Genomic DNA, 22,388 nt, shown 5'->3' with positions numbered 1-22,388 from the left:
AAAATCTGTATTGGTAGTAGAAATCATAATTAAATTCCGTACTGAACCATTTAGGTGTAATTATCACCATATTATGTTTTCACAAATATTTCAACGCTTATTCAGAATATTACATTCAATTAATGCGTCAAGAGACGAGAAATATACATTCTCTGTTGTTAGAAGCAGAACGACTATGAATACTGCCTGATACTTGATCGTTCCCCTCTCCATAGCCACGCTGACATCACGATGCACAGAACTGGTCAGCAAAAGCTGTTCTTACAAGTTAGTCTTCTATATGACAGACCGAGTTCGCTAAGGGATTTACGTTTTCTTTATATCATTACATCAGGTATAATTTTTTCTTCATTCGTAGAAAGTGTATAGTGACACCATGTCCATCTAGTGATCTACTGGCGCACCAAATCATCCAAATTATACTTAAGCATACCCTGCTTGTATAAAGTGGGCCTCAACAATCAGCTATCGAAGGTGGGCCATTCATTACGTGGACCATATAACTTTTTAATATTACATGTGAGAATAAACAGTATATAAAATGGTATAATAGACATATAATTAATGATGCTAAATTAATAATAAATTCAATTGAAAATTAATGATTGCAACTGACATATGAGTAATTAAAATTAATTTATTATTAATTTAATATTGTTAGTATAAGATAAGAATATTTACACTATCATTTAAAAATTTCAGATCATTATTTTGTTATTTTTTTCCTTGATAAACAATAATTTAAATAAAATTTTATAATGTATTCTATAAAAGTATATCTGATATTAGATATCAAACTTCTGACTTTCATCTTACTACTTAATTAATAGTAAAGTAATTATTAAAGCATGCGTTATTAATTGATATACATTAATTGTTTAGTCAATGGCTTGTGTTTTAATTCTAAATTTCGCACGCACAACGTTGAAAATTATCTTTATTCGTTATTTCACAATGGCATTTGATATTCCATCGTTGATAACGAAGTTCGTTATACTAATTTCAGTGTGATTGCAATGATTGTTCAAAGTAATTCAACAACACCATTGTCATCGTTCCTCGTTTGCCTGAATTTGAACCAATGCTAATAACAGGAAACACATCCGGGCAGTACATTTGCTTCCATGAATGATAAATATGTGTCTCGTATTTTAGGGAACGAGTGTTAATCTTCAAATAATATATACTCCGATAAAAATATGTCGGATCAAGTTTAATATTTACAAATAGTCTTAAATGAAAAATGTAATATTTTTAAATTTCTACTCTTGTGTAAATTAATATATTATATTGATTTTTATTGTGGCTATATGATGATCCGTCATCTCGCATTACATGGTTGTTAACCGTACTACTCAATAAGACAATAATCGTTATCGCATGAACAAAAACATTTCGTTGATTTACTGTTAATAAACTGAAATATAAACAAAGATTAAAATATTAACATTTAAAATTAAATTAAAAATATTTAAAACACTAATCTCTGAAATGTTTTGGGTAATAAACTTCTTAAGTACATGCTTGCAAAGGAATTATTGCAATATGATATCTTTATTAACTCTAGTAAAGTATAATTTAATGACGTCATTGCTGGAACAGTATCATGATGATTTACACCTACATAGGGCATTCGACAGACTTGTCGCGTAGTAAGCTGTTTCGTTCCAGGTATAACTTACACCTTATGTAAAATTTCTCGCTGTTTACACGTCTTATACATTACAGTAGCAGCTTTCTCTGAAAAATTTTAATATATCAACCTTTTCTTTGCGGTTGCACTAATTATTTTATAAATATTGTCTTCTGAAGGAATGCTATTCTCCATTTCACTTCTTGTCAGGTCTATGCTCTAGACACAAAAAGTCGTCCAAGTTCATCTGAAATCAAAATCTCACAAATGATAATACTTATTAATGAAAAATACCAACTTTGGTAGACATGTTACCGAAATATTTTAAACTTTTCACATCCGTGTATTTTCAGATTCAAACATGGATCCTGAAGGCGAGGCCTTGCAGATGCACCTTCTACATGGTTACACTTCGAATTCTAAAAAAACCCCAAAAATATATACGTTACTGTTAGACTATTTACGAACGAAGAACATTAGACATTTTAAGTGTCTGATAGATGAGAGTTTAAAAAAACAACCACCTGTTATCGATATAAACTATGCTTATCCAAATCGATCGAACGAAACTTGTTTGGACATTGCGTGTAAGAATGGTCTTCCAGAATTCGTAAAGTTCTTACTAGAGAAAGGGGCGACACTAAATAGGGTTAACGAAGCTCACAACCGAGGACCAATCCACTTCGCTGTCGACTATGGCCACAGAGATATCCTCAGTATATTATTAGACGAACTTACTATAAATCCAAACCTGGAGGCTGGACAACAAACAGCTCTGCACATAGCGGTGAAAAAGAATGACGAGGAGTCTGCATCGTTGCTCTTAGAAAAAGGAGCCAGTCCTAATATTCCCAATAACAAAGGTCTGACTGCCTTACACATGGCAGCCATGAAAGGCCAAAGAAATATGGTGAACCTAATTTTGCAGAAAGCCAAGATTTTGGATTTAGATACGTATAAAGACTATAATAACCAAACAACTAGAGAAGTGTTGCAAAAGAAGCTACCAAATATTCAGTTACCACCTGTCGAAAAACGTGGCGTAAACGTCCATGATTTGAAATATTATTTAAACGCCAATGACGAGATGAATTTTTTAAAATGCCTGCAGATTGTCCATTCTGACGTAGTAAACAATGTTGCAGAGGACCTGATCGAAATGGCCGTGCAGAAAAACTTCGAGGATGCAGTCATTGCATTGCTAGAAAAAACAAGAGGAATTGGAAGTAACTTGGAAAAGGCTGCAAATTTAGCTGTTCAATTAGGGTCACCATACATCCTTCGTCGAATACTAGATACCGATGTTGAAGTTAAAAATGAATTGTTATTAAATGCTTGCCTAGAGCTTGGTATACCAGGCAAAGAAGGATCAGGAAGCATGGATGATCGATTGGAATGTTTGAAATTGATCCTGCAAAGAGAGGATGTGGATGTTCGATGCATTGATAGTAAGTATTACATATTTATACATATCTTTCGTTTAATAATTTTTATTTAGATCTATTATAAATAACTTCTTTAGATTTTATATTGCAAAAGGGTGTATCAGATGTTATTCTGTTTCAACTAGAAGAAAATAAAAAGTTCAAGTATATATAAAAAGTCAAAGAAATTTTACTAAACTATTGTTACACGGTAAAGATGAGATACTCTTTTACAATGTGAAAGCTGAACAGGTTTATTAAAATGACTTAACATTATCAGAAAATGTAGAAATAGATCAGAAATTGCAAATATGCCAAGTTTAACACTGAATTTAAATGAAAAATAATTAATTTGCAGGTAAAGGAAATACTCCACTTCATTACGCAGCTAGGGCTGATTGTCGCGAAGCCGTGACCCTGCTGCTCGAAAAAGGAAGCTACATCGGTCACATGAACCACTTTGGCGTTCCTCCAGTTGCCGATATTTCCGTGTCCACTTTATCCCAGTACTTTGACGATTGCATACAAGCTAGGGAAGAACGAACAAACGAGTACACTATCGAATTTGATTACAAATGTTTAATGTCTCACGACACCTCTTATATGATAGATCATCAGAAAAATTTAATTGCACAAGAGAACCGAGAAATGGATGTTTTTCAATATATCGCTAGTAACAATGGCTTAAAACACTTACTGACGCATCCTCTGTTGTCTTCTTTCTTATACCTCAAATGGCACCGAATAAGATATATTTTATATCTAAACTTTGCATTTTACGTTCTGTTTTATCTACTTTTGAACACTTATATTCTGTACACCACTTATGCAAGAGATACACAGATATCGACAAACTCGAGCAAATATGTCAACGAAGAAATAAAAGAATCATCTTTCGTCTATATTCTACAAATACTCACTGGCATCGCGATATTGTGTCTCGCAATCAGAGAAATCCTTCAGTTTCTTTCTTCACCGTATCACTATGTATCCAGTTTGGAAAATTGGATCGAAATGGCATTAATAATACTCGGATTTTTTATTTTAAGCGGACTTACACAAGTTGCGGCTATAACAATATTATTGTCTGCCTGGGAATTGGTAATTTTAATCGGCAAGCATCCTCGAATGTCCACCGCTATCGAAATATTTAAATCGGTATCGTTAAACTTCATACGGTTCCTGTTCCTTTATGCAGTTCTTATCCTAGCCTTCGCACTGGCTTTCTTCACTCTCTTCAAGGATGATGATAATACAAATTTCCCAGATCCTGGACATTCGTTATTCAAAACTATCATCATGCTCACTGGAGAGTTCGACGCTAATGATATTTCTTTTGTGTCACATCCCATTCTTAGTCATCTTGTTTTCATGCTCTTTGTTTTCCTTATTGTAATAGTATTGTTCAATTTATTAAATGGTTTAGCAGTTAGCAATACTGCAGATATACTTAGAAAGGCTGAAGTAATTGGGCTAATTTCCAGGGTACAAATTCTTGCTTACATCGAAAACATAGTTGTTCGCAAACCTTTTATACGTAGGCCATATTATTTGATTTGTTGCAGTTTGTTGCATGCTCGGAGATACAATCCATTGGCATTCCTCGTACAGAAAATTCTTCTTTTCCCGACCTACTTGAATAGCGGTAAGCTAAGTGTAAAGCCGTACAATAATTTCGAAACTTATAAGGCAAGGTCAGATAAAAATTCGAAAAACAAAGCGTTACGCATCCTTAATATGGATCCACACATTATTAAACAAGCTAAAGATATTTTATTGAGAAGAGGTAGAGAATCGAATAATGAAAGAATATTCAGTAAATTGGAGAATTTGGAGAAAAGACTTAGAATGGTAGAGATTATTTTAAATTCTATAAAAGATGCCATAATTGAGAATAATAATCTTAATGTTGCGGAATGCAATGCAAATTAAAATATTATTATTTATTCTTCTTTTATAATTAGGATACTAAAAAATTTATTTTTTTATACCATAGGAGAATATATATATGTATATTATATACTGCGTATATCGTTATTTGACCTAGTATTAAGTACAGACTGCATTTCTATTCTTAGAATTATAACTGTATACGCATACTTTTAATACAGGTATCATAATACAAATGGTAGAAATTTTTTAATACATTTTATTGTTTAAATGTACAAAATAGTGTCTATTTCAACAATATACAAGATTTTCAGAAAATTCATACAAGATAGTAATTTAAATAATTTAAATAAAATATTCAATATGTGTCTAAGCTGAAATTTGTTTATCTATAGTGAGTATTTTAATACAACAGCAATTTGAAATGTAGACATTACATGGAACAGGTATAACGATAATATTATCTGACCGTAAATTGTTCAGATTGTCTTCATACTGTATATAAATATGCAAAACATTTCATTTTACGATGTAATATAATCAAAAACTATAAATATATCTATGATTACCGAATCTTCTACCGAATATGAGTATTCAATAACTAACCGGAAACATCCTGCACTGTTTTCTCTCTTCCACGTCGTATCAAAATATCGGTATAAAATAAATTGAAATCTAGCCTAATTAAAAAGTAATAAAATATAACGATACTGGAAATTAAAATTTTTAATTCATGCAGAAAATATACAAAATATTCCATAAGATGCAGTACTAATTAATTAGTATAATTTAATTAAAAAGAAGAAAATATATCAATTACTATTTTATAGGATGAGAAAATAAAAGAGCTAAAAAGAAAAAATTTTTGATTCATATTTTTATCTAACACGCATAAAATGATAAATATAACGAAAGAAAAATAGCCAATAAAGTTAATATTTTCAAACCGAAATTTAAAAGACAAATTTTTAAAAATAAAATTTTATTCAATAATATTTTATTCCTTATTTCTGATGTATTTAACAAAGACTCATGCTTTACTTGTTAGTACTACATTTTATGAAACAGTTTGTATGATAAATATTTGGAAATTCTACAATCAAACTTACCTACAAAAAACATTAAGAAGTTTTTCATTGTTATTATCACAACCTAGATCACATATTCTGTCTAAAAGACGAATTAATACTTGAGTAAATTTTTCATCCAGTGATATAATAGTTTCTTCAAAACTGGCTGCATGCTCTTTAGATACATCTCCATCTTCACCCTAATAAATAATAGGAACATACTTTATATTCCATTTAAATGAATATATGGAACCCTTCATAAAACTAAGATTAAGAAGCATATATTGCAAAAAATGAATATAATATATGTGTAATGATATCTGAAAGAGATTAATAAAATATACAATTACACCAAATTTTGTAAAGCAAATGCACCATATTATTTAAATTTAATATACCTGTAGCTGAAAATAAAAATAATATTGTTTCACTGTAAATACAAGTTTATAATAAAAAGTTCTAATTCAGAATATAAAATATCATGCTTACATTTTCATGACTTTCAACAATTGGATAAAGTAATTAGACATGTTATTTGTATTAGAAGAAAAAATTATTTAATTAAATAAAATTAATCAAATAATTATTTATATTAACAACACTATTGAAAGCTACAATATTTGAACTGCATGCATCTCATAAAGGATGGATTTCTAAATAAATATAAAAAATAATTTATTTATTTTCAAATTATACATACAATATGCATTTAATCACATATTATAAAGTTATTATATATAATTTATGATTCAATAATATTCATACATAATATTCATATATGTAATATTCATATATAATATTCATATATGTAATATTCATATATAACATTCATATATGTAATATTCGTATAAAATATTCATATATAATACAAAATTTGCATTTAATATTATTAGTGAACTAAAATCTACTGTTTGTTGTATGGAATATGTTGTCATATATTCATGTACTAACATTTAACTAAAATAAAAGATATTATACATATATAAAAATATATATTAATAATATGGACATATAATGAAATTTATGAAATGTCTAATCATAGCTTCATTATATATATATAATACTTTAGCATATGTAAATTTTCTAATTTCTTTGTCATTTCATAAAGTTTCATAAAATGAGTCTATGATATACATGTGTATTAATATTTCACACATATAATTTCTATTTTAATAAAATATGTATTCAAGAACCAATAAAACATATTTAATTTTTGTCAATAATATTTATTAAAAAATGTATAAAAATATTACTATGACAATATAAATGTTATTAATAATAACAATAAAAAAAATATTAAATTTAACAATCAATCTACTAGAAATCAAATGTAATCATTCCTTTATATTACTTGGGAAATTTTAAATAGGAACGAAAAATTCATATCTAATGATTTCATTTCATTACTATCCGAATTAAAAAATTGAGTCTGAGTAAATTTAAATTTCATTTATCGTATCTATAAATCATGCGAATTTAAATCTTAAGTATCATATAAAAATGATCTATAGGACGATTTTTATTGACTAAAAAAGAAAAGCTTCATGATACTATTGCTACACAAATGCATGGAGGCAAAGTTATAATTTTGGGGATATACCTCAGAATCATAGACCTCTTCCTGATAGGCACCAATCATGGACGTCAATTCGGCGTCAATGTAGTATGGGCTCATACGCTTAACATTAGTAAAATATTAAAATTTAGTTTACTACTACATTTTTTTTTCTTTAGTTTTATGTTTGTTAATACACTTGATATGGAACATATTAAGCTATAACTCTTAAATGTCAACAATAATATGTTAATTGTAAACACATCATGCAAATCCATTTTGTGTTTCTGACAATTTTAAATTTATCACTGTAGCAATAATTTTAATTCATATTACATAAGACAAATTATGTAATATGATTAGCTATATTATGTGTGTTCTTAATAGACTAATTAAAACTTTGTATCATAGATATAATTTAGGAACACCTTTAAAGTAATAACACTAGACTTTCTTTATATATCTTTTAATAAATTTTTAATTTTTATACACTATTTTGTTCTTTACCATTTTTTACTAATTGAAAGATATTAAGACAAATTCAATCAAATTAATAAAAATATCTTTGCCACCTAAAAAATAATATTGTAAGGAAAAGTACTGAGGACAAAAATGATTTTGTACAAACTGAATAATGTATCATATCACTAATTTTCGTAAATATCGAATAAAATTATTTTTTGTCATAAACATTCTTTTTAACCATATTATTTTCTAGATAATAAAGATTACTTTCGACTAAACTTGTTAAATTTGTCTCCATATCTGTTAATTAATAATTTAAAGAAATATGAAAAATATAATTCAATATCATACAATTGAAATCTTTGAAAGAAAAAAGATACATAAAATATTTACTGTTATTACCTTAATAGTTCTTTTGAACTATATCATTTGCAATAAGAGAAATTTTAATTAGTCTATAACAACAAAAATAATATGAATGATAATATTAGGTATTATATTATTTATCTTGTATGTACAGTGCAAGTATAAAATTATATGAGTTTTCAATAATATTAAATACAATACTGTTATATAGTTAGCATTACTATTTATTTGTATATTATAATTTTATAAAGAATTTTGTAGATATTGATGAAGAACAAAGATATTCGAAAGAATCTGAATCAAAGCAAAGAATGCAACTCAGACAAACTGCTTTCTTATATTTTATGCATATGCATGTATCATAAATATAATTACATAGTAATTTAAGATTACCTTTATACATTCATACATTGGTATGTGAAGATTATAACACTTACCTCCATAAAATTACAAAACTCAATACAAGCAGCACAAATGCCTGTTATACAACCAAGAAGATCAGAATCTGTTAACATGCATTCCTTCAAGTAACTATCTTGCAGATCTTGATGTACACTTAGAACATCATCCACATTACTGACCTATGCATTTAAGTTAAACATTTTATTTTATAAAATTCACAATATAAATAAATAAAGTTAATTTTCATATATTTATGAATTAGAGTTCAAAAATTAGATTGATATAACAATTGTACTAAATAATTTGATTTTTTATTGTACCTGTTTTAAACAGTAACTACTAAACAGTAGGTAAGAAATGTTTTTGTTCTTTGAATGATAATTTTAGCTTTACCACTTATAATAAGCCTCATGATATAAGATATGTTACTTTAAAAATAGATGCTTAAGTACTATAAGACAGCATCATACCTTGCTCATTTTACTTATAAATGTAAGCCAATTTGGTTCTATAACTTCAACCATCATGTAATAAGCTAAATGTTGAATGCAATCAAGCATTCGTTGTCTTAAAGAAAATGCTTGTCTATATGACATTGCTACATTGTGAGTAAAAGTTTTTGCAATTTTATTGCTTACCCATACTCTAAAAAGGAATGAAAAAAACATTAAATATTTTAATACTATTTACAGCATCCTTAATTTATAAAAAAATTGGATAAAGATTTTGAACTATTAAATCTTATAATAACCTGCATAAACGTCTTTCGATGTATTTGCAATAAAATAAATGTCTGAACAGCATTTGATAGCAAGCTATTGCTTTCCTGTTCAGAATGAGTGAAACCGGCCATTTTACATCGTAATTAAACACAAATGCTTCCAAACCAGTTAAAGTTTTATCAGTCTGAAAACAATACTCTGAAACAAAAGATTTCATTATAAACAGTATTAGGAGAATGATATACAGTATTATATAATATAGGAATCAAATAATTTCGAGATATATAATACTTATATAATACTTAATAAAATTAAAAGTGTTCTATCAATATAAATTTCTAAATTAATATTGAAAAAGATATAGTCTGCTACATGCAGAATTGTCTACTAAAAACAACTATATACAAGATACTAAATTTCAGTGACAATTAAAGATAAATAAAAATTTTTTTTTAATTTTTATAATTCTTTTCTAAGGAAATATAAACAATAAAAAATAGAGATGTAGAATATTTCTTAGGAGAAACTAAAACAAAAATTTATCTAAAAATAAACACCAACCTTAATTTTGATCTATGTTCTCCTTAATTGCTAATAGGATATTTCCTGCCTATTTTGATAAGCATTACATATTTCTAAAAGATTCAATTCTTTTTCTAAATTATTTTTGTATAAATACATTAATAAAATATACCTTTTTCTTCCCTAGTTTGAATAGAAAGTATTCTAAACATTTGAAACTGAAGATCATATGGTAAAAGTTCTGGTTTTAGATCATCCTTATAGGGATCTGAATCTGCAGTAGACATACGCAGTGCAACTTCAAGAAGAGATGCTAGTCGGTGAATGACAATATCATACATGTTTTTATTTAATTCAGTTTCGCAGAGATTCATAAATTGGACCTGAAATAAAATAGTATTGTATAATATGATAATAATACATTGATGAAATATTCTATTGGATAATCTTACCACAAAATCTCCTTGTGCAAGAAGAAAATAATTTTTTACACTTCGTAGTCGACCCATTAAATCATTTTCATGAATAAGAACTTCTAATAAGGTCTTTGCAGCTTCAGAATATGCTCTATCGATGGCAGCTATATATTTTTGTCCTTGATGTTGATAAATTAAAGGTTCTTGTTTTCCCCACTGAACTGTTTTACCTATATATGTGTATATATATAATATAATATATAATTGTATAAAAACATTTTGTTTTTTCTAAGTATAAAATATGGTGGCTAAAATTATAAATGCTAATATAAAAATTGTATGATAACTATTACATACCACATTGTCTAATTACATTAAAATATTTTCCAGTTCTTAAAATTGTTTGTGCATGTTCATTAAGAAATATAGGTGTTCTTTCTGGTCTCATAGTATATCTCTTTTCCCAATAATCTGCAGAATAATCTATAGGTAATTCCTCTCTGTGAATCAATTCATTATCTTCCACAAAAAACTAAAATTCATAATAAAATTTATTAATTTACTTAACATGAAATAAATATATTTAATTATTATTCTATTTTTACCTCTTCATATGGATCACATATCACTCCCTTATATACCCATTTTTCTAATATTTGCATATATGGAACACTTGCTGTTTGTATAAGAAACAAACATAATTCTTTAAATTTTGCTTCTCCACTAATGTTATTTGCTTGCTCATGCAAAAGGCTAAGCACCTTTCCACCTTTTGCATTTGCCTAAAATAAAATACTTTCATATATCCTAATTTATTGTGCCTGATCATAAAAAAATATAAAAGAAATATTAGAACTAACTTTACATATAGTCGATGTAATTTGAAAAAGAATAGACATTGCAATCATGGTTGGTTGAATATAAAACCACAATTTTTGTAAATTTAATTTGCCTCGTACATGTTCCATTTCCAATTGTACAACAAATAACTAAAAAAATTTTAAATACTGAATTAATTCATACTCCATAAGTAACCTAACTATAATCTTCTTAAAATAAATGATTTGAAGCAAAGGCCATATTAATATTATATTACTATACTTACTAAATAATCTTTCAATAAACTTTTTATAGCTCCTGTTAAAGCATGATTTACTTGACCATCTTCTGGCAAAACCTTTTCTTCAACAAATCTAGCTGTCATAGAATAGTGAGATGCCAGAGGTAATATTTGTTGAGTCATTTGTTTGTATGATATACCTAAAAATAATAACATTACAAAAGTTAATGAATATCCATGTCCATATAAAATTATCCATACAAAATTATGTTTTCTCTTACAAACATCTGATGAAATATTAAACGTTTTCACTGCATATGGACTCACTAATGGTTCAGAAACAATGTAAGTTCCATCTATACCTTTCAAACAATATAAAATGTCCCAAAGTAATATAGATTCTTGAGAAACTATTGGTACAACTTCTGCAAACATTTTATCTTTTAATAAATTAATCATATTAATTTCTTATATCAATTTAAAATGATGCTTACTTTGACATGGCATTACATTTGGTTCATTATAAAAGTCCCATGTTATTCTAGGCCTTTCATAAACCCAGTTATGTTTTATTACAGATGGCTCTGCTTTTTTCGTAGTTGCACATACTTGTTTATTTAATTTCTTTTCTCCTTCCACTGCAGCTTTAATCACATTCTTACAAATCTATATCGTACATAATACAATTCAAATTAAAAATAAAATATGATACTTAATGTACACTTCATTATTTGTTAACTGTAGATCTTACAATACTTTTGAATTCACTATACAAATTTTCTTAATAATATAATGACATAAATAAATATAATTAAATTAAGATATAATTATAATTTAAATGATTATTAAATTATTATTTTGAAAATAAATAAAACCTGTGGTAAATCTTCTGTAGTGATAGCAGCATTCTTTGTAGAAATTGATGTTAAAGCTGATGCTTCTTTAGCTAAATAACTTTTCAATTCTTTATCTTCAGATATAAGTTCTAATACTTGAATGAATAAACCTAATAAATCTACCCTATAAAAATGTTATTTGAATATTACATTAATTTTATATTAGATGTGTAAGTGTTTGTGATAATACTAACTTTCTTGCTTTTAATTCTTCGTATTTTTGAAGAAACAATTCTGGAACAGGAGAACTTTTTGCCAAGTTGCGAATAGAACTTTGAGATGCAACAATAGTTAAAGCGCTTGCACTTGTTGGTATTCCTTCTTTTTGTAATTTCTCTATATGTTTTTCTGGTGCTGAAGATGATCTAATAATAAAAGAAATAGTAATTAACTTTCACGTTGTTAAGCAATTTAAATAACTACAATGTAAAATTTGAAATACACATTTGTATAATTAATAAATTGAAACAAAATTTATATGTTTGTTAATGAAAAATTAATGAAAAAACAATATAATATGTTCCATTTCTACTCACCCAAGTAATCCAATTAATTCAACTATTAAATGATGTAATTTAAATTCGCTCATTGTTACAAATTAGTAAACATATTCTATTAGAAAATACTTATTTCTTTTGTATCATTATAACTGTAACTGACAATGTTACACTCTGTAGCATATTTAAATATGCTTAATAAAAAAATATTTCACTGAACATTTTATATATTTATTTGTTTTTGATATTATTGTAATTAATTAGGAGTATATTAGGTTAGGTTAAATACGAAGGAATATGAATTAAAAGAGAAAGTCACTAAATTTTTAATTTTAAGTAAAAAATAATACTTTCTAATTATTATTTTACGTTAATATTAATTTACTTTTGTAAAATCATTAGACACAAATGTGAGTTACGTATTTTATATGATATTGAATTGCACTTGAATTCACAAACACCAATTTATATTAAGTGACCAATAATATACGTACATTTTAAACTTTGTATTGATTTATTGACAATCAGTATTTTAGAATAAATTTGAAAATTTTATGTAGATTATTAATAAATTTACGAAATATAATACTTAACACATATCCTATAATTGAAATAAATTATAAATATTACGATAACTAAGTGAGATATATTTCAAATTTAATTTTTTTTAGTAGATCTATATACATAATTTAACATACTTAATCTTACATCATTTATTTTAAATGAAAAACATATGTAAATTTAAAATAATAATTATTACAATTATTAATTGTTATATTTTAATATTGTATGTCATATTATTGTACATCAAGGTTATAAATTTGTATTATCCTTAATTGAGTTACTATCTGGAGGAGTAAGAAACATCATTCCATAAAATAAAGATTCTTCCTCGTGAAGGATAGTTGTTTCATTTATAGGCGATGGTAAAATATTTGTGTGCAATTTTGAAGTGACTTGAAACACATATTTACTAGCAGGAATTCTAAAATTGTACAAGAATTTTATGTTGCACATAAAATTATATGATATTTGCTGTCCAAAAATACTTGATAATAATTACATAAAATATATCTGATAGGACTCATAGAATAGGGAATAAATAAGATAAAATTTTAATTATTATATTTTTCAAGATTTTAAAATGACTTTGTTCCGTTCCTTTTTTAATAGTACCATCTACATATTTTTTTACTATTTATATTGTAGTTGACAAAAAACAGGATTAATAAATTATAATAGAAAAAAATGACATGTAATTTCAACTTTAGCACATTTAGTAATACCAAAAATGTTATATTAAAAAATGCATTAAAAATTATACATTTATACTATGATGGATCTAATAAAAAGAAACTAAAAAAATTTTTCCATTTAAAAAAATTAAGATTATTGCAATATCTTAGAAAATGTAAGATGCAAAAAAAACTGTTTTAATATAATATATTTCATATAAAACAGATTTACTAAAATTAATAAATTATCAGTTATTTCAAATTGCAATTATTATTCCATACTGTTTAAAAATTTGTTAACATTAGTATGTAAGTCATTAAAAAATTATTAATAATGTTTTCTACATAATATAAAAAAGTCGAAAAATGAATTAAAAATGTAAAAGATTAAAAATTTTATAAATCTATATAAAGTAAATAAATATGGATTTGTATATTACTATGAAATATTAATTTTATTTTCTTAAAATATACCTGAAATTTGTATTTGAAATAATGGAAGAAAACATATTTTTATGTTGCAGAGTACTTTCATCATTAATATTTGTTGATGATCTGTACTTTTCTCTCACAGTATTATTAATGTGATTAAGTTGCATAATATTTGTATCATTTAATGATTGCACAAAATTTGTATGATTTGTATCATTTTTAAATCTTTTAATCACATTTTGAGTTTCTTTATTAATTATAGGTCTTTTTTTCCCTATTAAATTAATATTTTGATAATTGATAGGTAGTTTATAATTTTCCTTAGAATGCCTAAATTGATAAAAATAATTAAAAGTAATAATTAAAATGCATAAAGTTTGGTGCAATAGAATTTTCCTTACAAGAAATATTTTTTATCAATTTCAGATTTTATTTTCCTGAAAAATTTATCATCATCATTATCATCTGTAATCATAGTTGGAGTTGAAGTACTTGGTTTCTTTGTTAAATTTTGTCTAATAATATTATCAGAGCATATAATTCCTTTAACCAAGTATGAAAATAAAATTTAATTTTATGATACAAAATTAAATATAAATATTTAATAATTAAAATATAAAATATAAATTGGGTTTTAATTACTCGAGCTAAATTTTTTTAAATCCATTACATAGTTCTGTTGATTAGTAATAGTGGTATTAGTATGTATTTTATTACTATTCAAAGTTTGCATAGATGATTTTGAATTGTTCAAATTTATATGCATTTTGCATTTTTCCATTGTTGATCCCTATTCTGTTTAATATTATATTTAACATGTAAAATTATTATTATTATGGCTTTAATAACTACATTATTCATATCATAAATAAAATCCTTATATTAAAAACAAAATAGTACATAGTATTCTTGATTAAGAATAGTAACACATAATAATGATAATTCTAAACATTATTTTAATGTATTTATATATTTATACATGTATAAGTAAAGTTATACATATATTATAATATATAAAAATATTTTGTTTTATATATTTTTTCGTTCATACGATAAAATAATATTTTTAAAAAAAATGTAATGAAATAAAATAATAAGATAAAATATTAAAAAATAATAAATATTTAAAATTAATTTGCATTTCTTGATAAAAGTTCATACTATATATCCACAATTGAAATATATAAAAGAATAAATTGCTATTTGCACTAAGCAACAAATGAATATCATATTTTTTTTTTACTTTATTGCCTGTTTCATTAAAATTTAATAAAATGTGAAAATGTGAATTCGTACAAATATAATCACTGATTTGACGTTTACAATTGTATTTGAAATGCACTCAATAGCTAATCAACATACAAATAATTTCTTGTAGGTTAGTAAAATTTCATCAGATTGGTCAGTGTGCCAGACCAGAAGCATAACCTTTAAGAAGTTTTTAAGTAAATCGAATCACCAAATATAAAACGTTTATGCGAATTGAAATTGTGAACGTGGAATGATGCGTTTTATGACAGCGGTAAATTTCAAGATTTTGCCTGTTTTTCGGCATCGTGTGACAAACGTTCGATCATTTTGTAAAAATCATCGACCGAATTATGAAGAGTTGTCGATGTGCATACGACCACAATTTAGAAGAATAAAACTTAATGAACAGTATGGAACATTTGCCAGGAATATCCAGAGTCGTCGTCAGATTGCCGCTATTATTTCAATTAGATCGTTTTCTACCAAACGATTCAACGATAAAGATCCCTCCAAGTAAATTTCTTTGTTTCATTTTAAATCTATTGTTCTCAATTTTCTAAAATTATATTTACATTAAAAATAAAATATATTCATATCCTAGGTGCAAATAACAATTCCTAAGTATTGAATGTAATTTTTATATACTTATAATTCAGAGAAAAATTTGTTTAATATTTGTAACATGTTGCAGTTTTCAAAATAAATTTTATAAATAAAATTGTATTTTATTTAATAGTGGAAGCAATGAAGATGATATTGGAGATCCAGCTTCATTACCAGCCACAGTTGTTGTGCCAGAAGTTTGGCCTCATGTTCCTGTTATAGCAATTAATAGAAATCCAGTATTTCCAAGGTTTATAAAACTCATAGAACTTAGTAATCCAATTCTTATGGATTTAATTCGTAGAAAGGTCAAACTAAATCAACCATATGTTGGAATTTTTTTAAAGAAAGCAGAAGAGTAAGTGTTACAGACATCTTATTTAGTCAATAATAATAAACTTAATTTTGATGCTTGAACTTTTTAGAAATGAAGCAGAAATTGTACAAAATTTAGATGATATTTACTCTGTTGGAACATTTGCACAGATACATGAAATACAAGATTTAGGAAATCGATTAAGGTTGGTAGTAATGGCACATAGAAGGATTAAGATTGTTGGCCAAATTTTAGATGAACTTCCAAAACCTACCCATGGTAAGTAATAAAGTTCAGTTAGACATATATATTATACTAACTTTATGTATTCCAATATTTTGAAATAAATCAAAGTAAATGTTTTTGTGAGAATAACTTTATTTATTGACTTTATATTTTAATTCGAAAGGAATACAATTTTTTTACTTAGTAAATATCTAATTTTTGAATTTTATTTTATTTTAAAGAATAAAACTAAATTATTACATTGATCTAGTTGTATTTTTCCATATATATTTTTAAGTAATTTGTAATAATTTGTATATGAATGCTGAAATACACAGAAATGAAACTGATGTTTCCTCTATTAAATACAACAATTCGCGTCCCTGTAGACGATTCACAAATATCTGGTGGCAAATTGAGTCGTAGGTCATTTATTCGTAAAAGTAAAGATAATAAAGTCTTGGAATCAGAAAAGGTACAAAAAATTGAGGAAATTACTACCCCTGAAAATAAAGTAACAGAAGGAGCACAGGAGACAGTTGAAGAAAAAGTTACTCCTTCAGCAGATTCTGCAACTCACACTAGTGTTCAACCTTTGTTAATGGCAGAAGTTGTAAATATTACCCATGAGAAATTTAGGCAAACTGAAGAAATTAAGGTAGTTATAAAATATATTTATTTGGTTGTCTATAAATGTATTATAAATTAATAACATTAGTTATATAATTCCTTAAAAAGTTTTTCTCTTTTCCTTCTCCATTTTTATATTTAAATTCGATTACACAACTTTTATGTCAGCCTATGTTATAGTTTTTAATTTAGTTACGAATTTATTATGTCATATATTTTTTAAAAATTTATTTGATGTATAGGCTTTAACACAAGAATTAATTAAAACAATTCGAGATATAATAAGTATGAATCCATTATACCGTGAGTCTTTGCAACAAATGTTGCATCAAGGACAGCGAGTTGTAGACAATCCAGTTTATCTCAGTGATTTAGGTGCAGCTTTGACAGGAGCAGATGCACAAGAATTACAACAAGTATTAGAAGAAATGGATGTAAGTAATTATATTTATAGCTATTATTAAAATTAATCTTTTAATTACTAAAGTAATAACTTACAGATTTTAAAAAGATTAAGATTATCACTAGCTCTCTTAAAGAAAGAATATGAATTGAGCAAACTTCAACAAAAAATTGGAAGAGAAGTAGAAGAAAAAGTTAAGCAGCAACACAGGAAATATATCCTCCATGAACAATTAAAAGTTATTAAAAAAGAACTGGGACTTGAAAAAGATGATAAAGATGCTATAGGAGAAAAATATAGAGAACGTATACGACAGAAAGCAGTTCCAAAAGCAGTGATGGATGTATTAGAAGAAGAATTAAATAAATTAAATTTCTTAGAGAGTCATAGTAGTGAATTTAAGTATGTATTAATTTTATAATTTTTGTGTACAAAATTTTCATTTAATATATATAATATGAATAAAATATTACTTTTAATGGAAATAATTTAATTTATTTTTAATTTGGTAGTATAAATTTATTTGCAGTGTGACAAGAAATTATTTGGACTGGCTTACATCTATGCCATGGGGTGTAACTAGTTCAGAAAATTTAAATCTTCAACAAGCAATTGAGATATTGGATAAAGATCATTATGGAATGGAAGAAATAAAAAAACGAATCTTGGGTAACGAAATATTTAATAAATTATTTCGTTTACTAATTACGTAAAATATGTTTATTTTTTTCTTTTTTGACGCTAGAGTTTATTGCTGTCAGTCAGTTGAAAGGTACAACACAAGGGAAAATATTATGTTTTCACGGACCACCGGGTGTAGGAAAAACATCGATAGCTAAGTCAATTTCTCGGGCTCTCAACAGAGAGTATTTTCGATTTAGTGTGGGAGGAATGACAGATGTTGCAGAAATTAAAGGTCATAGAAGAACTTATGTGGGTGCTATGCCTGGCAAAATTATTCAGTGTTTAAAAAAAACCAAGACTGAAAATCCACTTGTTCTTATTGATGAAGTTGATAAAATTGGAAAGTATGTAGATACCGATCATTTACACATATTAAATTGTATTTCCCTTGGATAAGTTAAGCTTATAATCAAATACTCTAGTAACTAATGTCTTCTTAAAAATGTAACCATTGTTCTCTGTTTTTTATTAGAGGTCATCAAGGTGACCCAGCTTCTGCTCTGTTAGAAATGTTAGATCCAGAACAAAACGCAAATTTCTTGGACCATTATTTAGACGTTCCTGTTGATTTATCGAAAGTGCTTTTTATTTGTACGGCGAATGTAATTGATACAATTCCGGAACCTTTAAGAGATCGTATGGAAATGATAGACATGTCAGGTTACGTCGCAGAAGAAAAGCTTGCGATCGCTAAGCAATATTTAGTGCCACAAGCGATGAATGATTCAGGTTTAACTAATGAACATGTCAATATAAACGATAATGCGCTTCACTTATTAATCAAGTCCTACTGTCGAGAATCAGGAGTAAGAAGTCTTCAGAAACATATAGAGAAAGTTCATCGAAAAGTAGCGTTTAAAGTTGTTAACAAAGAAGTAGCAAAAGTGGAAGTAACTGTCAACAATTTACACGAGTTTGTAGGAAAACCCGTGTTCACGCATGATAGAATGTATGAAGTTACACCTCCTGGAGTTGTTATGGGCCTTGCATGGACAGCTATGGGAGGATCTACTCTGTTCATTGAAACAAGAGTGAGGAAACCTTTTAGTGAAAAAAAATCAGAAGGTACTCTAGAAGTCACTGGCCATTTAGGTGACGTGATGAAAGAATCTATTTATATCGCAATGACAGTTGCAAGAAACTTTATGAGTATGGAAAATCCATCTAATACTTTCCTCGCCGATTCTCATCTACATTTACATGTACCTGAAGGTGCTACTCCAAAGGATGGTCCTAGCGCAGGTATTACTATTGCAATAGCATTGATTTCGCTTGCTAAAAATCAATCAATTAGACAAAATGTTGCAATGACTGGTGAACTCAGCCTCATGGGTAGAGTGCTTCCTGTTGGTGGCATTAAAGAAAAGACGATTGCTGTAAGTATGAACAAGATAAATACTTTATTAAATCTTTTTGTATCATATACAAGATGTATCAAAATTAACAGTTTATTAAATAGAGAATAAGAAATAAAAAGGGAAATAGTTCTTATAACGATGATAAATATTTAATTTTGTTTCACCTTCTTTAAAATTTGAACATGAAAATAGAATAATAATATCTTTATATTAAGTAATATAGTATTTTTCACTTAAAATATTATTGATATCTGATAAAAACGTATAATTACTTTTTATTAACTTTAATTTTTTATGTTTTGTTATTAAAAAATAAAACAAGATTGGTTTGCATTTTTAAAATATCTTTATAATAATGAATTAATATGTTCTTTATTTTCTCTTTTTAAGGCAAAACGAGTCGGTGTAAACTGTGTAATTCTACCTGAAGAAAATAAAAAAGATTACAATGATCTTCCTAAATACATTACGGATGGTCTGGAAGTTCACTTTGCTTCGACTTTTGAAGATGTATATCATATATGTTTTGCACCACAACAAGAAACTGATAATATTCATCACCAACAACCTGTAGATCTTGATATTTCACCACCACAAAGCGCACCTCTTTTGGGTAAAAATATCGACTGAATTATTTAAGGATTAAGTACTTACGCATTTTAAAGATTATCATTTTATGCATGCATGGTCCACTTGAAACAATTAGATTATAGAATAATTGAATCTATTTTGTTTTAACCTATATTGTTTTAAGTAATATTATTGAAATAACAGTGTAGAGAGCTATTTTATTTCAAGAAAGGAATTAAAAATTTTCAAATTAATTTTATTTCAATTTCATTAATACATTTTTTAATGAACAATACATTTTTAATTAAAATCGGAATAAATTAAAAATTATCGAGAAAGGGAATTTAAGTTTTTACTATTGTTAAAATATATTAATATTTTTTTTAATAAAGAATTTATTAAAAACGTATTGTATATACAAATCAATATTCTTTGTTACTGTCACATATGGCTATAATATCTCAATAAGAATAATAATTGAATTAATGTTTATGATACAATGTAAGTAAGATATGTTTATATGCAGATTTTGTTCTGCATCATACAGTACTGTTTATTACATAAATGAAAACTATGTATATAATTCATAAAAAATAACAAAGACTACAAATTTTTAATAAATAAAACAAAATGTTTTCTACAAATATGTACTTGCAAATATCCCCATCTTTTTAAAAATAATTGTGAACATAGGTATATTGTTTCTTAAATTATTTATGTAACACATGCAAATGTTTTTAAAAAGTGTTACTTTGCAAAGAAGAAATAATATATTAATTGAACTATTATATAATTTGTTAAAATAAATAATTATAATAAATCATACAATTGAAAATTTAATTAAAAAATAGTAATCAATTTTTATATAATCAATATTTTATAGGTTGTATATTAACTTGGAACTTCCATTTTACTTAATCTAATTATAAAATCACAAAGTCTCATTTGCACTTGAATTTCTATTGGATTGTTTGTAACATAAAAACCAGGTACACCAGCCTTTTCTAAAATGCTTTGTTGATCAGCTACTTTTTGATCTAATTGTAAAACTAATTTCATATCCATTTCCTTAAGTTCTTCTTTGTGCTTTTTATATAATGTTATTTTCATTGCTGCTCTAGCTTCATCTGCAGTTGCTGATGATAATGATTCTTGCATTTCAATTTTTTGTTGATTTAATAACTGAAGACGTTGTTGAAAAAGATGTTTCTCTGTAACATGCTGTATCTCCATTAACCCCTTAACTATTTCAAATATTGTGTCATTTAATAGAGAATTAGCTAAACCAGATAACAATTCATAAGGAAGGCGCATTTGATACTTTGCAGGAAGTTCACCAGCCATGTGTTGAAGTTGCTCCACTAAAAAATACAATTTCCTTTGGAGGTCTTGAGGAGTTGGAGTTGTAACATCCATTGTTTCATCATGAAAAAATACAAAATCTAAACAAAATTAATATACTTCTTTATGTATATAATCTATATTTTATTAGATTTATAAAAGCATTTACATATTAGAATATAGAAATAAGGTTAGTTTTAGAATAATTACCTTTTGCTAGTAATAATATTCTAACGAAATCTTCGAAAGAGTTTTCAAACAAAAAATAGTTAATCAAAAATAAACTTTAATTTTAAAATAAAAATTAAAAGAGATATATAAATAAATAGTAAATTTCTTGCTTCATTGAGATCTAACATAGCTCAAATTAAGGCATTGTTTACAAAAAACAATTAGTGAACGTTAAATGTAACATTTATATA

At 26.2% G+C, this 22,388-nt stretch overlaps 4 protein-coding genes across 6 annotated transcripts; 2 read left to right on the top strand and 2 right to left on the bottom strand.

The window, feature by feature from the left end:
- Positions 1 to 288: 288 nt before the first annotated feature.
- Positions 289 to 4,989, top strand: pain (transient receptor potential cation channel family member painless). The gene is made up of 3 exons (XM_017904669.1): positions 289 to 334; positions 1,987 to 3,081; positions 3,416 to 4,989. The coding sequence occupies exons 2-3, from the start codon at positions 1,995 to 1,997 to the stop codon at positions 4,987 to 4,989; spliced, it is 2,661 nt and encodes an 886-aa protein (XP_017760158.1). The 5' UTR covers positions 289 to 334; positions 1,987 to 1,994.
- A 559-nt stretch (positions 4,990 to 5,548) lies between these two features.
- On the bottom strand, positions 5,549 to 13,010 carry LOC108550814 (gamma-tubulin complex component 2). The gene is made up of 17 exons (XM_017904687.1): positions 12,958 to 13,010; positions 12,616 to 12,786; positions 12,401 to 12,545; positions 12,020 to 12,191; positions 11,807 to 11,950; positions 11,571 to 11,725; positions 11,326 to 11,454; positions 11,071 to 11,247; positions 10,823 to 10,997; positions 10,502 to 10,695; positions 10,222 to 10,432; positions 9,557 to 9,725; positions 9,276 to 9,450; positions 8,841 to 8,984; positions 7,618 to 7,695; positions 6,057 to 6,217; positions 5,549 to 5,627 (listed from the first exon to the last, which is right to left on the bottom strand). Exons 1-17 carry the CDS (start codon positions 13,008 to 13,010, stop codon positions 5,549 to 5,551), a joined length of 2,532 nt encoding a protein of 843 aa, XP_017760176.1.
- A 2,940-nt stretch (positions 13,011 to 15,950) lies between these two features.
- On the top strand, positions 15,951 to 21,967 carry Lon (lon protease homolog, mitochondrial). 3 transcript variants are annotated; one of them, XM_017904682.1, is made up of 11 exons: positions 15,951 to 16,349; positions 16,573 to 16,797; positions 16,865 to 17,034; positions 17,319 to 17,638; positions 17,853 to 18,044; positions 18,111 to 18,415; positions 18,543 to 18,682; positions 18,759 to 19,041; positions 19,170 to 20,073; positions 20,446 to 20,701; positions 21,954 to 21,967. In XM_017904682.1, exons 1-10 carry the CDS (start codon positions 16,087 to 16,089, stop codon positions 20,683 to 20,685), a joined length of 3,042 nt encoding a protein of 1,013 aa, XP_017760171.1. In that variant the 5' UTR covers positions 15,951 to 16,086; the 3' UTR covers positions 20,686 to 20,701; positions 21,954 to 21,967. The 3 variants fall into 3 exon arrangements, with proteins under 3 accessions (XP_017760171.1, XP_017760172.1, XP_017760170.1); XM_017904683.1 differs by lacking the exon at positions 21,954 to 21,967 and having other exon boundaries at positions 17,370 to 17,638; positions 20,446 to 20,740; XM_017904681.1 differs by lacking the exon at positions 21,954 to 21,967 and having other exon boundaries at positions 20,446 to 20,740.
- Positions 21,517 to 22,241, bottom strand: gdl (gonadal protein gdl). The gene is made up of 2 exons (XM_017904684.1): positions 22,177 to 22,241; positions 21,517 to 22,067 (listed from the first exon to the last, which is right to left on the bottom strand). Exon 2 carries the CDS (start codon positions 22,039 to 22,041, stop codon positions 21,517 to 21,519), a length of 525 nt encoding a protein of 174 aa, XP_017760173.1. The 5' UTR covers positions 22,042 to 22,067; positions 22,177 to 22,241.
- Between the last annotated feature and the right edge of the window lie 147 nt (positions 22,242 to 22,388).

Source organism: Eufriesea mexicana, unplaced genomic scaffold, assembly GCF_001483705.2.
Source record: "Eufriesea mexicana isolate 0111107269 unplaced genomic scaffold, ASM148370v2 scaffold2977, whole genome shotgun sequence".
Lineage (NCBI taxonomy): Eukaryota > Metazoa > Arthropoda > Insecta > Hymenoptera > Apidae > Eufriesea > Eufriesea mexicana.
Note: the sequence above shows the minus strand (reverse complement) of the source record. Positions and strands in the feature narration are given on the sequence as shown.